Source organism: Pungitius pungitius, chromosome 5, assembly GCF_949316345.1.
Source record: "Pungitius pungitius chromosome 5, fPunPun2.1, whole genome shotgun sequence".
Taxonomy (NCBI): Eukaryota; Metazoa; Chordata; class Actinopteri; order Perciformes; family Gasterosteidae; genus Pungitius; species Pungitius pungitius.
This window is the reverse complement of record NC_084904.1, coordinates 22795785-22808999: the sequence shown is the minus strand read 5'-3', so window position 1 is coordinate 22808999 and position 13215 is coordinate 22795785. Positions and strand designations below refer to the sequence as shown.

General features: G+C 48.6%; 2 protein-coding genes across 4 annotated transcripts in view; both read left to right on the top strand.

Moving 5' to 3' along the window:
* Positions 1-13215, top strand: part of fras1 (Fraser extracellular matrix complex subunit 1) — a 99256-nt gene that overhangs the window by 47059 nt on the left and 38982 nt on the right. For all 3 annotated transcript variants that reach the window (XM_062562602.1, XM_062562601.1, XM_062562600.1), the window contains exons 18-26: positions 1314-1454; positions 1575-1721; positions 4212-4367; positions 6327-6473; positions 6878-7024; positions 7774-7914; positions 8252-8392; positions 8487-8627; positions 12507-12789. In XM_062562602.1, coding sequence (XP_062418586.1) covers positions 1314-1454; positions 1575-1721; positions 4212-4367; positions 6327-6473; positions 6878-7024; positions 7774-7914; positions 8252-8392; positions 8487-8627; positions 12507-12789 — 1444 coding nt within the window. The remainder of the gene's footprint in view (positions 1-1313; positions 1455-1574; positions 1722-4211; positions 4368-6326; positions 6474-6877; positions 7025-7773; positions 7915-8251; positions 8393-8486; positions 8628-12506; positions 12790-13215) is intronic.
* LOC119210891 (uncharacterized) lies at positions 10333-12348 on the top strand. Its single transcript, XM_037461390.2, has 2 exons — positions 10333-11117; positions 11231-12348. Exons 1-2 carry the CDS (start codon positions 10476-10478, stop codon positions 11876-11878), a joined length of 1290 nt encoding a protein of 429 aa, XP_037317287.2. The 5' UTR covers positions 10333-10475; the 3' UTR covers positions 11879-12348.

Here is a 13215-nt window from a genome sequence, read left to right as displayed (position 1 = left end):
TCCCTAAGGGGAGGGTGTGGGAGAGGTCCCATCCCCAAACTAAATCACAACCTAAGACCCCCCCTCCCCCAGGACTCAATGTGTTTGCCTATGTGAGATAACCGAGCTGAGAGGAGGTAGCTGGCTCCTCCTCTCCTCTTCCTCCTCGTCCTCTTGGAGTCTGACACCAAGCCTCTGAGTGTTTGTGTGTTTTCACTGATGACATTAAAGTGTGTGCCTACGATGGCGCTTTCCATGGACGTGCACTGGTTGCCGTGGTAACACAGAAGACCGTCTTGTCCTCTCAGCCATCAGGTCATGGGGATTGTGGGTAGCGGGCAGGTGAAGCAGGTGGGCGATGATCGGCTGACACTGTTGTGACTTCTCAAAGTCCTCGCTCCGACACCGGGGTGTTTGCACGGGGTAAATGTTTTCTGTATAGTTCACACACACACACACACACACACACACACACACACACACACTGCAGTGTTGGCTCAGGTAGAGCAGCAGTCTGCCAGTGGCTGTCATGCAGAATGTACACAAGACCTGGAAAGGGCTGTGTGAAAGAACCCAGGGAGGAGGGACCATAAACACACACACACACACACACGCACACACACACACACACACACACACACGCACACACACAGGTAAATAATTGGGGGCAGAGATGCAAAATACAACACAACAAGCAGAGGAGCGTTTGATCAGCCAGATTAGATCTGGTTCAAAGTGCAGCTGACAGTTACAAGTGGAATCTGTAGCTTCCTGCTGATGTTAAAAACTCAATGTGACATGAATCATTTCTGCTCGTTTTGAGATTGATGATTTTTTTCCAAACAGTAAAATGATAAATCAGTGAGATAGAAAATGAAACAAATAAATATCAAGTACCGATATATCCATACACCTAAATATTGACATATAACCACAACCATAACTCTCAATGTCAGCTGTGAGGCTTTGAGATGAGCTGAGGAGCTCACAAGACCCTCAGAAGAACCTCAGAGGACCCTCAGAGGATCATCAGAGGACCTCAGAAGACCCTGAGACGAACCTGCTCGAGGAAGAGCTTCAAAACACAAATTCTTGCTCCAAAAACCTGAATCCCTCCGATAGAATAAACCACGTGGACGTTTTATATTCCACCGTCTGAACTTTAAAGGTCTTCCGGCTCCGCCTGAAGGGTAAATGCGTTGCTCCTGAGCTGGAGCGTTGCTTCTAACATCTAAGCTTGAACTTCTGATTATGTTTCCTCTCTCTATACACACTGTATGTATATATAAGTGAACATATATTCATCGGGGGGGTCTCTGTGCGTCCTCCTCCAGAGTGTCACCCCTCCTGCTGGCACTGCATCGGGCCGTCTGCAGACGACTGCACCGCCTGTCCGGCCCTGTCCAGCCTGCACGGGGGCCGCTGTGTCCCCTCCGCCCCCCAGGGCTTCTTCATCCAGCACAACGTGTGCCACGGTGAGAGCGCGCGCACACACACACACACACACACACACAGGAGGATCAGGACTAAACTCTCCCCTCCTACTTTCCTTCACCATTGTGTCTCATCACTTTTTGTCCCCCCCCCCCCTGCAGCTTGCCACCCGTCTTGCCTGACCTGCTCCGGCCCCTCCCAGGCTGACTGCACCTCCTGCCCCCCGATAGCCTCCCTGCAGAGCGGCTACTGCAGGACCAGCTGCCTGGAGGGGACGTTCCTCCACGCCGTCTCTGGAGAGTGTCTCGGTAGGTCACCCTCTGTGCGTGTGTGTGTGTGTGTGTGTGAGAGAGTACTTGTATTTAAAGTCTCGAGTGCCCCCCAGGGGGAATTGTACCAGCAACTCTGGGCTGAGCTTAGGAGCTCGCTCTGCCCACTCAGCTCATCTTCATCATGCACACAGAAAAATGACCAAGAACCCTCCATGAGCCCCCACAGAAGACGTCCTCCATTAGAACTATGGCCCCCCTATGTCCTCCATAGGAACCACACACACACACACACACACACAAGCAGTTAGTTTGCAAACTCACACACAGCCTTAATCTCAAATGGGTCAAGCTCAGCCAAACTCTGGTTAATAGAAGATGCCTTCAGGCACTTTGGGGGCACAGAAATACTTGGGACATCATTTCTGCATGACACACACAGGGACACACAAAGGCCCGCACACACACACACACACACACACATTTGTACAATATTATCATCATAGACATATTTTTGATCCCTCATTTATTTTCTTATTCTTCCTTTCTTTCTTCATTTCTCATGTAAACACACCTTTTTGGTCTCGCTCACACACACACACACACACACACACACACACACAGGTCCAGTTTACTTGATGGAAATCAGATGAAATTATAAGTTTAATAACTTGAGACGTCTTTTTCTGGTCGCTGGCTTCCTGTGTCCCTCAGTGTTAGATTAGTTAAATGATACTGACAAGTGTGAGTCTCACATCAGGAGCAGACAGTTTGCCCCCCACCCCCCCCCTCCCTCCCTCTCCTCTCGTGGCCTGATGTGCGTCTGGAGAGACAGCGAGAGGCATTTGGTTTATTTCTCCTCAAAGTTGCGCCAGAGTGAACATCCAGCAGCATATGAGGCTGAAAATAGAGCTGCTTTGCTGGATGATACCAACGCGTCACCATAGAAACAGAGACATCTCTTTCCACCGCGAACGTGTCGCTCCTGCAGAGCGGCGTGGAGGTGTCCCTCCGCTGGAGCTCTCTTCTTCACGTCTTTGTCTTGTTGCCGCTCCGCTCCGAGATGAAGAGATCAGAGCTTCTGGCAAGTCGGGCCCTCAGCGGGCCGAGGCCTCGCGTCATGTTCATGCCGTGAAAGACAGGATGCGTTCGTGCTTCATCTGCTCCTCATGGAGGCCTCTCCCACGCTCTGTTATGTCTTCACACACACGCTGTGATACAGGAGAATGGTCCTCCTTATTGTCACTAATCGTGAGCAGAGTATTTGTACAATAGGACAGTCTGAATAAAAGCCTCACATACCTGTTCCCCTTAAGGCGGCCCCTTTGTGTGAGTGACAGGGCGGAGCTCCTGATACTGACATTTTAAGCATGAGTGGACCTGTCCTCCATCGGGCGAGACAGGCGTCAGAGGACCACCCAGCGCCTGTCTCTCTCCTCTTCTTCACACGCCTCAACACACCACGTCCCTTTTTTTTTCCCTCGCCAACTTTTTCTTTGATTCTATGACATCACATGGTCACATGGGGGGCGGTGAGATGCAGCTGGTCTTCACTCCGGCTTTTTTGCTTAATCTCAAACCGCAAATATCACTTATCAAACAGTTGGATAAAACACAAAATACAGACTCTACATGTGACATCCTGTTAACTTTGAATGACCAGTTGTTCCCTGTTTGATGACCAGGACTCAAGAAGTCTTCTGGACATGAAGGTGTTCATTCTGCACTTGAGACTGAACGTAGAAGCTCACGAAGCTTCATTTCTCCTCCATGGAAACAGTTAACATGCAGATGATAAACACCACTCCTACTGCGTTAGTTTATGTCTTTTGTTCATCCCACGGTTGCTTGGTTACCGCCTCACGCTGCTCACATTGGATCCATGTACCACACACAGGGTCCTGGGGGTCCATCTCAGAGGGCTGATTGTATTTATTGCAGAGGAGTCGTCGTTGTAGGGAGGTTTCTTCTGTGCTCACTTGTTGCTTCTCGAGGAGAAACCTTCAGGCGCCGCATTTGAAAAGTAAAGAGATGTTAGAAGAAGTAAGTGTAAAGCCAAAGGTTTTTCTGGATAAATGCATGAAGATGCATCCGCCCCCTGCCTTCTTCTCTGTGAGGAAGATGAAGGCAGTTGGAGTATTTTTATTGTGGCCTTAGTGTGGATGAGGACACATGATCTGCAGAGGCAGATAAGGTCCTGAAGCTTGATGAAGCTCAGTCTCATGTTTACTGTTATAAAGGAAGACTGTTGGGATAACAGAGGACCACCATCACTGCTGGAGGAATAGAAACCAATACGTCCACCTTAGATGTTTCACTTTAACACCCCTTAATCAGAGGAAGTTATTTTTATAATCAAGTTTCAGAATATCTGTCAAACTAAAACAAAATAAACCAACCTTCATGAGCGCTTTATGGGCACCTGTGGTTTTTATGTGTGTTAAACACCCTCATTTCCATGTGTACGTGTGTGTGTGTGTGTGTGTGTGTGCGTGTGTGTGTGTGTGTGTGCGTGTCTCTGTCCCGCAGCGTGCAGTCCCGACTGTCAGCGCTGTGCCGCTGACCTCCTGACGGGCGTCGGCAGCGTCTGCCTGTGGTGCCGGGCGGCGAGGTCCTGGTTGCTAGGCGACCACTGCGTCTCCAGCTGCCCCCGGGGCCACTACGGGCGCCACGGGGCCTGCATCGGTAAGGAGCTTCATTCACACGTGGCGGGGTCAGAGGTCAGCTGGTACACCTGTAAGAGGGTGTTTTATTCATCACCTGTGGAATGGGGGTCAGAGGAGTTTTCTTTTTGTAACATGAGAAAAGATGAATTTAAGGGAGAAAAAAAGCCTCTCTGCTGTATGAATAAGTCCGAGGTCCATTCTTTGTATTTTATAGAGGAATGACTCAGAGTGACAGTCAGAGGCACTCACGTCCCCCCCAATGCTCCCCTGGCCACATGTTTGCATCTGAGACAACCTGCATTATTGATTCAACAGTTACAAAGGGAAAACATCCTAAAGTAGGGTTTGGGATGATGTCATCACCCTCATTGGGGTCATTCCAGTCATCTTCGTCCTTTACCTTCAACGCCAAGTTCAACGAGTTCAAACCATCAAACTGTCAACAACCGGTGACTCTATTAAACCAGAATACCACCTGGTAGATGATATTCAAAACATCTTCATGATCACGTCCACCTCTCGGAGCCATTAAACTGTGAGTCTGTGACCGCCACCTTCATCGTCATCATCAGTTCACCTCCCCCCCCCTCGCCTCCAGCCTCTTTAATGCCTTGCTCATTTACTGCACGACCTCGGCCTCGTGCCGCTCTTCATCCTCCTCCCCCTCGTCATCACCCTCATAATCATCTTCCTCATCGAGCCGCCACACTTGAGCTGCTGTAAAAAGAAACCTGCGCAACAGGAAGCTCTGAGCGACCCAAAACCTCTGGGGTCTCATTTAGCAGAGACACACACACACACACACAGACACACACATGGAGCCACTGGGATGATGATAGCATTTCTATATACAGGAAACATCTCGCTCCCGCTGATGATTCGGGCCGGAGGATGAATTTTGCCACTTCAGAGTGAGATTTAATGTTTCCATCTTCTTGTGGTGGTGATGATTATTATTCCAGGCTGGATATGAGCTCCATGTGTGTGTGGAGGGGGGGGGGGCAAAGCAATCTGAGAATGATTAGACCCGTGATAGTGATTAGAAGAGACTCATGAATGTGTAGTTTTGTGATATTTCTGCAGCTTTTAGTGATCCTACTCGAGTTTCCAGTTTCTCACAGTGAGAATTTAAACGTTGTGTATTTGATGCAGAGGAGGAGGAGGAAGACCTCCATGTGGTAACGCTGCATTATTCTAACGTGCACTCGGAGCGGGATGCGTTGATAACGTTATTTTGTTTGATCTCACTCGTCTTCGTCGTAGTCCTTGCACCATTATGCTGTTTCCATGACCTCATTTCTCAACATGGGCTTTCTTAAAGGGGACATACCACGAAAGACTTGAGCTGGAAGACGTGGGCGATAAAAAGCGGCGTTTTTTAGATGTCAATCTGTAGATATGTCATGAAATCACACAGTCATGAGCCAGGAAGCATCGGACGTTCACCCAGGAGACCTCTGTCAGAGCTGCGCATGAAGCGACAAGTCTGTCGACTTCCACAGACACTTTAACGCCAACCACGATGTTTATTTGTTAATAAACTTTGTTAATACTTTGTGTTACGTGACGAGCCAAAAACATGAAGGAAAATGAAGTACCTTTTCAAAAGAACTGTATGAGATTATATGTCAAAAGCTGCATTATCATTCTATGTAGTGACCAGCAGGGGGCGACTCCTCTGCTCCCATAGACGTCTATGAGGAAATGACTCTACTTCTGTGTAGTGACCAGCAGGGGGCGACTCCTCTGGTCCCATAGACGTCTATGAGGAAATGACTCTACTTCTCTCTTGATTTATTCCCTCAGTAAACATTGTAAACATGAGTTTATGGTCTCAGTCTCTAGTTTCAAGTCTTCTTCAATGCAGCATGATGTTCATTTAGTGAATTATGGTCCATTTAGAGTCCAACAGTGCAGTATTAACGACTAACAATAATACTGAATGGAAATAATCTTTATTTGGTTTTATCCATCTCAGGATGCCATCCGTCATGTGAGACCTGCAGTGGGTCGGGACCCCTCCTCTGCACCTCCTGCCCCGGCGGCAGCCTCCTGCTGCCCTCGGGTATCTGCGGCCCCCAATGTACCCCCGGTTACTATGACAACGGTCAGGGCATCTGTCAGGGTACGTTTTGCAGCAGCAACTCACCCACCCATGGTAACTCACGGTCACTTGTCCTCATACCTCACCTCACCCTGTACCTCACCTGTCCCCACCCCTTACCTGACCCTGTAACTCACCTGTCCCCACCCGTCACCTGACCCTGTACCTCACCTGTCCCCACCCCTTACCCGACCCTGTAACTCACCTGTCCCCACCCCTTACCCGACCCTGTACCTCACCTGTCCCCACCCCTTACCCGACCCTGTACCTCACCTGTCCCCACCCCTTACCCGACCCTGTACCTCACCTGTCCCCACCCCTTACCCGACCCTGTACCTCACCTGTCCCCACCCCTTACCCGACCCTGTACCTCACCTGACGCTGTATCTCACCTGACCCGCGTGTCGCCCCCCCCTGTCCCTCAGCCTGTGACCTGCAGTGCCTGACGTGCGACCTGCCCGGCGTCTGCACGTCCTGCCGTGACCCGGCCAAGGTGCTTCTGTTCGGAGAGTGCCAGTACGACGGCTGCGCCCATCAGTACTACCTCAACAGCACGACCCGGGCCTGCAGAGGTACACACACTCACTCACACACACACACACTCACTCACACACACACACACACACACACACTCACACACACACAGAACGTCCGAAAACAACGTGAACTCTTTTTATTACATCTGGACGTTGATGAACGAGCCTCCAGGGTTCAATGACTCGTCCCGTTTCTTTCTCTCCTCCTGCCTGTTGTGGCTCCTTTTTAATTGGACTTAAATCCGTTGTTATCGCCGACTCAAGGCCTCCCCTTGGGGGGGGGGGGGGGCAACCTACATTGTCTGGTTTGGATTCATCAGTCATCTTCCTCCAGGGAAGAATCCCAGAATTGACCCTTTAGCTCCCCTTACAGAAGCTTCCATTTTTATTTATTATTTATTATAAGATTTTCCATTCTTGCAGATGTGTTAAAAGTTATTTCCTCTCATTTGACCATGAAAAAAATAACTGCTCACAAAAAGACCATTTGTCATTTTATTAATTATTGACTCATCATTTATTCAGTATAATGAAATATCATATAATATAACATAAAGACCCATTGGATTCCCATCTTTGCAAAATCCTTTTATCTTTTTAACCTAAACCCAAAAGCTCACACAGTTGATTTAGTCATAATTGAGTTTAATTCCCTCGTCAGTATTAAGGGAGCCAAACCCCAGATGTGATGAGTGAGAAAATAAAATAACACAAGAGGCTTTAGAATAAATCCGCTAATGAAATATGTCTCTCTCTTCTGACCCCCCCCCCCCCCCCCCCTGCAGAGTGTGACTGGAGCTGCAACTCGTGTCGCGGCCCCCTGCGGACCGACTGCCTGCAGTGCATGGAGGGCTACGTGCTGCAGGAGGGTGTCTGCACCCAGAGGTGCTCCTCGGGCTCCTACCAGGACGGAGACGAATGCCTCGGTCAGTCCACCACAGAAGAAGAACACGCGCAGCTCCTCCCTCTCTCCTTTATCGCTGTGCACTAGTGACCACTTGGAGTTCTTATTAAGGCTGATTATCGTCAGCAGCTTCTTTGAGACCCCTTAAGATTCCACATCTCTGGTTATATTAGGAGCAATAATGCAACAATCAATCAATAGAACACGGGCTGATATTCTACTAAACGTGGATCAGACTTCACTAACAGGAACTCTGAATGGAGCAAATAGGCTTTGGGTTTCTTCAGTGCCTCTGTGCCCTTTGGTTTGTAATGCTCTCAGTGTGTGTGTGTGTGTGTGTGTGTGTGTGTGTGTGCCAGGCTGTGACGATCACTGTGAGGAGTGTCGGGGTCCAGCTCAGTGCCAGCGGTGCGCCCCCCCCTACGCCGCCCTGCGGGGTCAGTGCGTGTTGGACTGTGGCCTGAACCACTTCCTGGACGAAGCCTCTCACACCTGCACAGGTAAGAATAAATCACAATGAACGAATGAATCTGCTTCATGAGTCTGAGACGTGGGAATGAGCCTCCTCCTCTTCCTCCTCTTCTTCCTCTCCAGCTTGCTCCTCGGACTGCGTGCGCTGCGACGGCGTCGGGCGCTGCGCCGCTTGTCGAGAGAAAACCTTCCTCATGGAGGGCTACTGCACCCCCGACTGCGGGCGAGGCTTCTACGGCGACCGGAAGACCCGGCGCTGCCATGGTAAAAAAAGCTTTAGGGCGGGGCTACACGCTGATTGACAGGTCTCTGTCTCGGCGCTAATCGCTCCTCCTGGACGCCAGTGAAAAGAGCGGCGTGTGCAGAGGCAGCAGTTAGAGGAGTCCTGAGCTTCATTTTTTGGGTCCTTCATGTTGGACCGGCGCATGAGGACCTGTGGGCCGAGACGTCGAGGCCTTTGGCTCCAGAGATGACTTTGACAGTGAATAACTGTAATGGATAAATATATCATCACGACCCTCTTTGTGCAAAAAATCTTCTTCCCATTGAATAATGAATTGCTTTTTCAGCCTCAAGGCTTCAAATAATCCATTAGTTCATCTAATGAAAAAGCCCGGAAACAAATGACTTTTTGTTGTTGTTTGTTTTTTCTAATTCAATTTTTTTGCCAGCGCCCCCAAAAAAGAAGTTAAGTAACTTTGTGTCCTTTTAAATTATGGACTCATTCTCTTTGGTGAGATTAATTGCCTGGCTGAAAGGTTTTGGGGATTCCGAGTGCCTTTAGGCGTCGTTAGAGGAGATAAAATAAGATTACAAACGCAGCCTCTCAGAAGAGCTGATCTTTAAAAAGTTCCCAACAAAGTCGCTTCCAATTAAAGCCGACTTCTCAAATGCCACGAAGGAGACGCCTCGCTGCTGTTTCACCAGCCAGCGCACGCACACACACACACACGTCTATACACACACAGGCACACACACACGTCTATACACACACAGGCACACACACACGTCTATACACACACAGGCACACACACACGTCTATACACACACAGGCACACACACACGTCTATACACACACAGGCACACACACACGTCTATACACACACACGCACACACACACGTCTATACACAAACAGGCACACACACACGTCTATACACACACACGCACACACACACGTCTATACACACACACACACGTCTATACACACACACACACACACACACGCACACACACACACGCACACACACACACACACACGCGTCTATACACACACACGCGCACACACACACACACACACGCACACACACACACGCACACACACACACACACGTCTATACACACACACACACACACGCACACACACACGCACACACACACACACACACGCACACACACACACACACACGTCTATACACACACACGCACACACACACACGTCTATACACACACACGCACACACACACGCGCACACACGCACACACACGCACACACACACACACACACGCGTCTATACACAAACAGGCACACACACACGTCTATACACAAACAGGCACACACACACGCACACGCACACACACACACACACGTCCATACACAAACAGACACACACCGTTTCTCATGAGCTCGTCCCTGAGATCCAGCTGCAGTTTGAATCGGATGAATTGAAGGCTTTAAAATGCCTTTTAATGTATTCATTTGGAAGAAGGACGTCTTTACTTTAATGAATTCACTTACAGTTTTTTTGGATCGCTTACACACTAAAATTAAAAGTATTACACTATTAGCAAAACACTGCACTCAAGATGCAAAACATCAGCCCATATTTGCACAACTATAAGCACATTGTCAACCTCACACCTGTTGCAAAACTCTACACACAGTGATTTGCAAAACACTAAACACACATAACATACGTTACACACAAAAATCTATCATGAAGTCATGTCCTTGCAATACCAAAGCACTGACTGTCAAATGAGCACACCGTCCAACCAATTGCTTCAACACAGTCATCAGGTGTGCAAACACCTGTTTGCTTAATTGTAGACACACCAATCAGGTGTATAAGCACTATAAAAAGCAGCAGGTGAGTTCATCGGTCTTCAAGCACAATGGAAAGAGTAAGACAAAGACGAGGACGAGGACGAGGACGAGGACGAGGACGAGGACGAGGACGAGGACGAGAAGAAGGACCAGGACCAGGACCAGGACCAGGACGAGGACGAGGACCAGGACCAGGACGAGGACGAGGACGAGGACGAGGACCAGGACCAGGACCAGGACCAGGACGAGGACGAGGACGAGGACGAGAAGAACGACCAGGAAGAGGAAGACAAGCATGTGCTCAAAGAGGACCGAATCTGACAAATGAGATCCGCGCAACACTGGTTGACCACGTTGTCAACCACGGCCTGACGCTGAGGGAGGCTGGACTGCGAGTTCAGCCAAATCTAAGCCGATATACAGTGGCAAGTGTGATAAGAACATTTCGACTGGAAAATAGGTATTGTAAAAATATCCTATCAAAGAGGGAGATAGTAAATCTGGTTTTGGCCAACAATGCTATAACACTCAAGCAGCTCCAAGCTAACATTGTCAATGACCACGCCATTTTCAACAATATCCATCAGGTCTCAACATCAACACTGGCACGCATCCTAAAAAAAACCCATATTCAAATGAAGCAAATTTATAGAGTGCCTTTCGAGCGCAATTCCGAAAGAGTGAAACGAGCGCGGCATGATTATGCAGAGGTATGTATTCACTTTAGCAGTGTGATCTTGCATACTGTCTCATCATCTTTTACTGTAACATGTCTACTAGATCTACACTGAACTACACCATTTTGCCTGACACTGTTTTTCAGAGAGTTTTACAAATGGATGGAGAGGAGATCCAGCATGAGTTCATTTATGTAGATGAGGCTGGGTTCAACCTGACGAAAACACGAAGGAGGGGAAGAAACATCATTGGCCACAGGGCTATAGTCAATGTCCCAGGGCAACGTGGGGGTAATATAACACTCTGTGCAGCCATTACACAGAATGGGGTCCTCCACCGCCATGCCCATATGGGCCCTTACAACACAGCACTCATTCTTGCATTCTTGGACCAATTGCACAACATAACTGCATTAAATCAAATCGATCGTATGCAATACATTGTTGTCTGGGACAATGTGTCTTTCCACCGCTCTGCTCTGGTTCAGAACTGGTTTCAGCAACATCCACAGTTCACAGTCCTATACCTTCCACCATACTCTCCATTCCTCAACCCTATAGAAGAGTTTTTCTCTGCTTGGCGGTGGAAGGTATATGATCTCCGTCTCCAGGCTGAGGTCCCCCTCATCCAAGCCATGGAGGACGCCTGTGACCAGATGGAGGTTGCAGCAATGCAAGGATGGATTCGTCATTCAAGACGTTTCTTTCCAAGGTGTCTTGCTAATGACAACATTGCTTGCGATGTTGATGAAATTCTCTGGCCAGATCCAGCTAGGCGAAGAGACAATATCTAGTTTTTTAATGTAATGTTTTTTTTTTTCATTTACAATACGTAAAGTGACGCTTGGTTACAGTATTATGGATCTCCATGTCAACATTTTGGGCGTGTTGAGAAATAAATGAGTATCTTCAATCAGCAACATTGGTCTTGTGTAGTGTTTGGTGAATTTACATTATATTTGTACTTTGTTGATGCAGTAGCCTACTCTAATCATAAGAAAGTAGAAGTGCTAAAAGTGTTTTAAGTTTATCACAGTAGAGTGTAACTCGTGCAAACAGAGTATAGTAATGTGAAACGTGTGTGCTTCATATGGTAACAAAGTGTGTTTTTTAAAAAGAAGTGTATAGTTTTAACAAGTGTGTTTAATTTTGCAAAGGATCTTTAGTGTTTTGCTAATTGGGTGTGTGGTTGTGCTAATTGTGTGTAGTGTTTTGAAAACACGGGCCCTGTTTTGAAAATTGTGCTTTAGCAATCCAAAAAAACTGTAATGATTTTTTTTCTTGTAGCAGGACACGATTGTAGAGCTTTTATTGCCAGTAATGATTTCTCATCTCATTTTCACCACATATCAAGGATAATTTGACATCTTATTATTAGTGTATATACTGGAGTGTGACGTCTTGATCCCCCCCCCCTCACAGTGAACACCCGGGCCCCGGTCCTGCGGGTCAACGGAACCCTGCTGGTCCCCCTTGGGGGTTCGGCCCCGCTGGCCCCCGACCTGCTGCAGGCCGAGGACCCCGACGGGCCCCCCGAGCAGCTCGTCTTCCGGGTGGTCCGGGCCCCCGCCAACGGCCGGCTGGTCCTGTTCGGAGGGGAGGGGGGCGGAGAGGAGGGCCGAGACCTGGCCGGCAACGACACCTTCACCTGGGCGGAGCTGAGATCCGCCCGGGTCCGGTTCAGACACCAACGAGACGCAGCCAGGTGGGTGTTTAGGACGACGGGGGGGGGGGGGGATGATGAGGCTCTTTGTGTAGAAGTTTCCTTTCCTTCTCCATTGATGCCTGAATAGGAAGCTTTTTCAGCGTCAGCGGGTTGCAGAAGCAATAAAATGGTGCTTTTATCCGCATACTGGCGAGGTGTTGGTGCAGCTCTGCCTCCGAGGAGGTCTGCTGATGGAGTACAAAGAGCAACACAAGTCTTAAATATTCCATGAAACCATTTCGTAGGTTGTGCACGTAATCGTGAAGGAGGATGCAAGGCTGCCAGGGGGTCGGGGGGGCAAAAACTTTTGCTCTTTACCCGTGAAACAGAAAATCCACGTTGATTTATTAAAAGTCATTTGCATCCTTCATCCTTTTCATTTTATTATAAAATGAACCATTGTTTGAAGGTTGATTAGTCGAGCAA

Excerpts from the sequence above, each read along its gene's own strand:
- LOC119210891 (XM_037461390.2), top strand. The coding sequence starts at position 10,476 with ATGGAAAGAGTAAGACAAAGACGAGGACGAGGACGAGGACGAGGACGA. Across the intron at positions 11,118-11,230 it reads CGCGGCATGATTATGCAGAG|AGAGTTTTACAAATGGATGG; the intron begins GTATGTATTCAC and ends ACTGTTTTTCAG.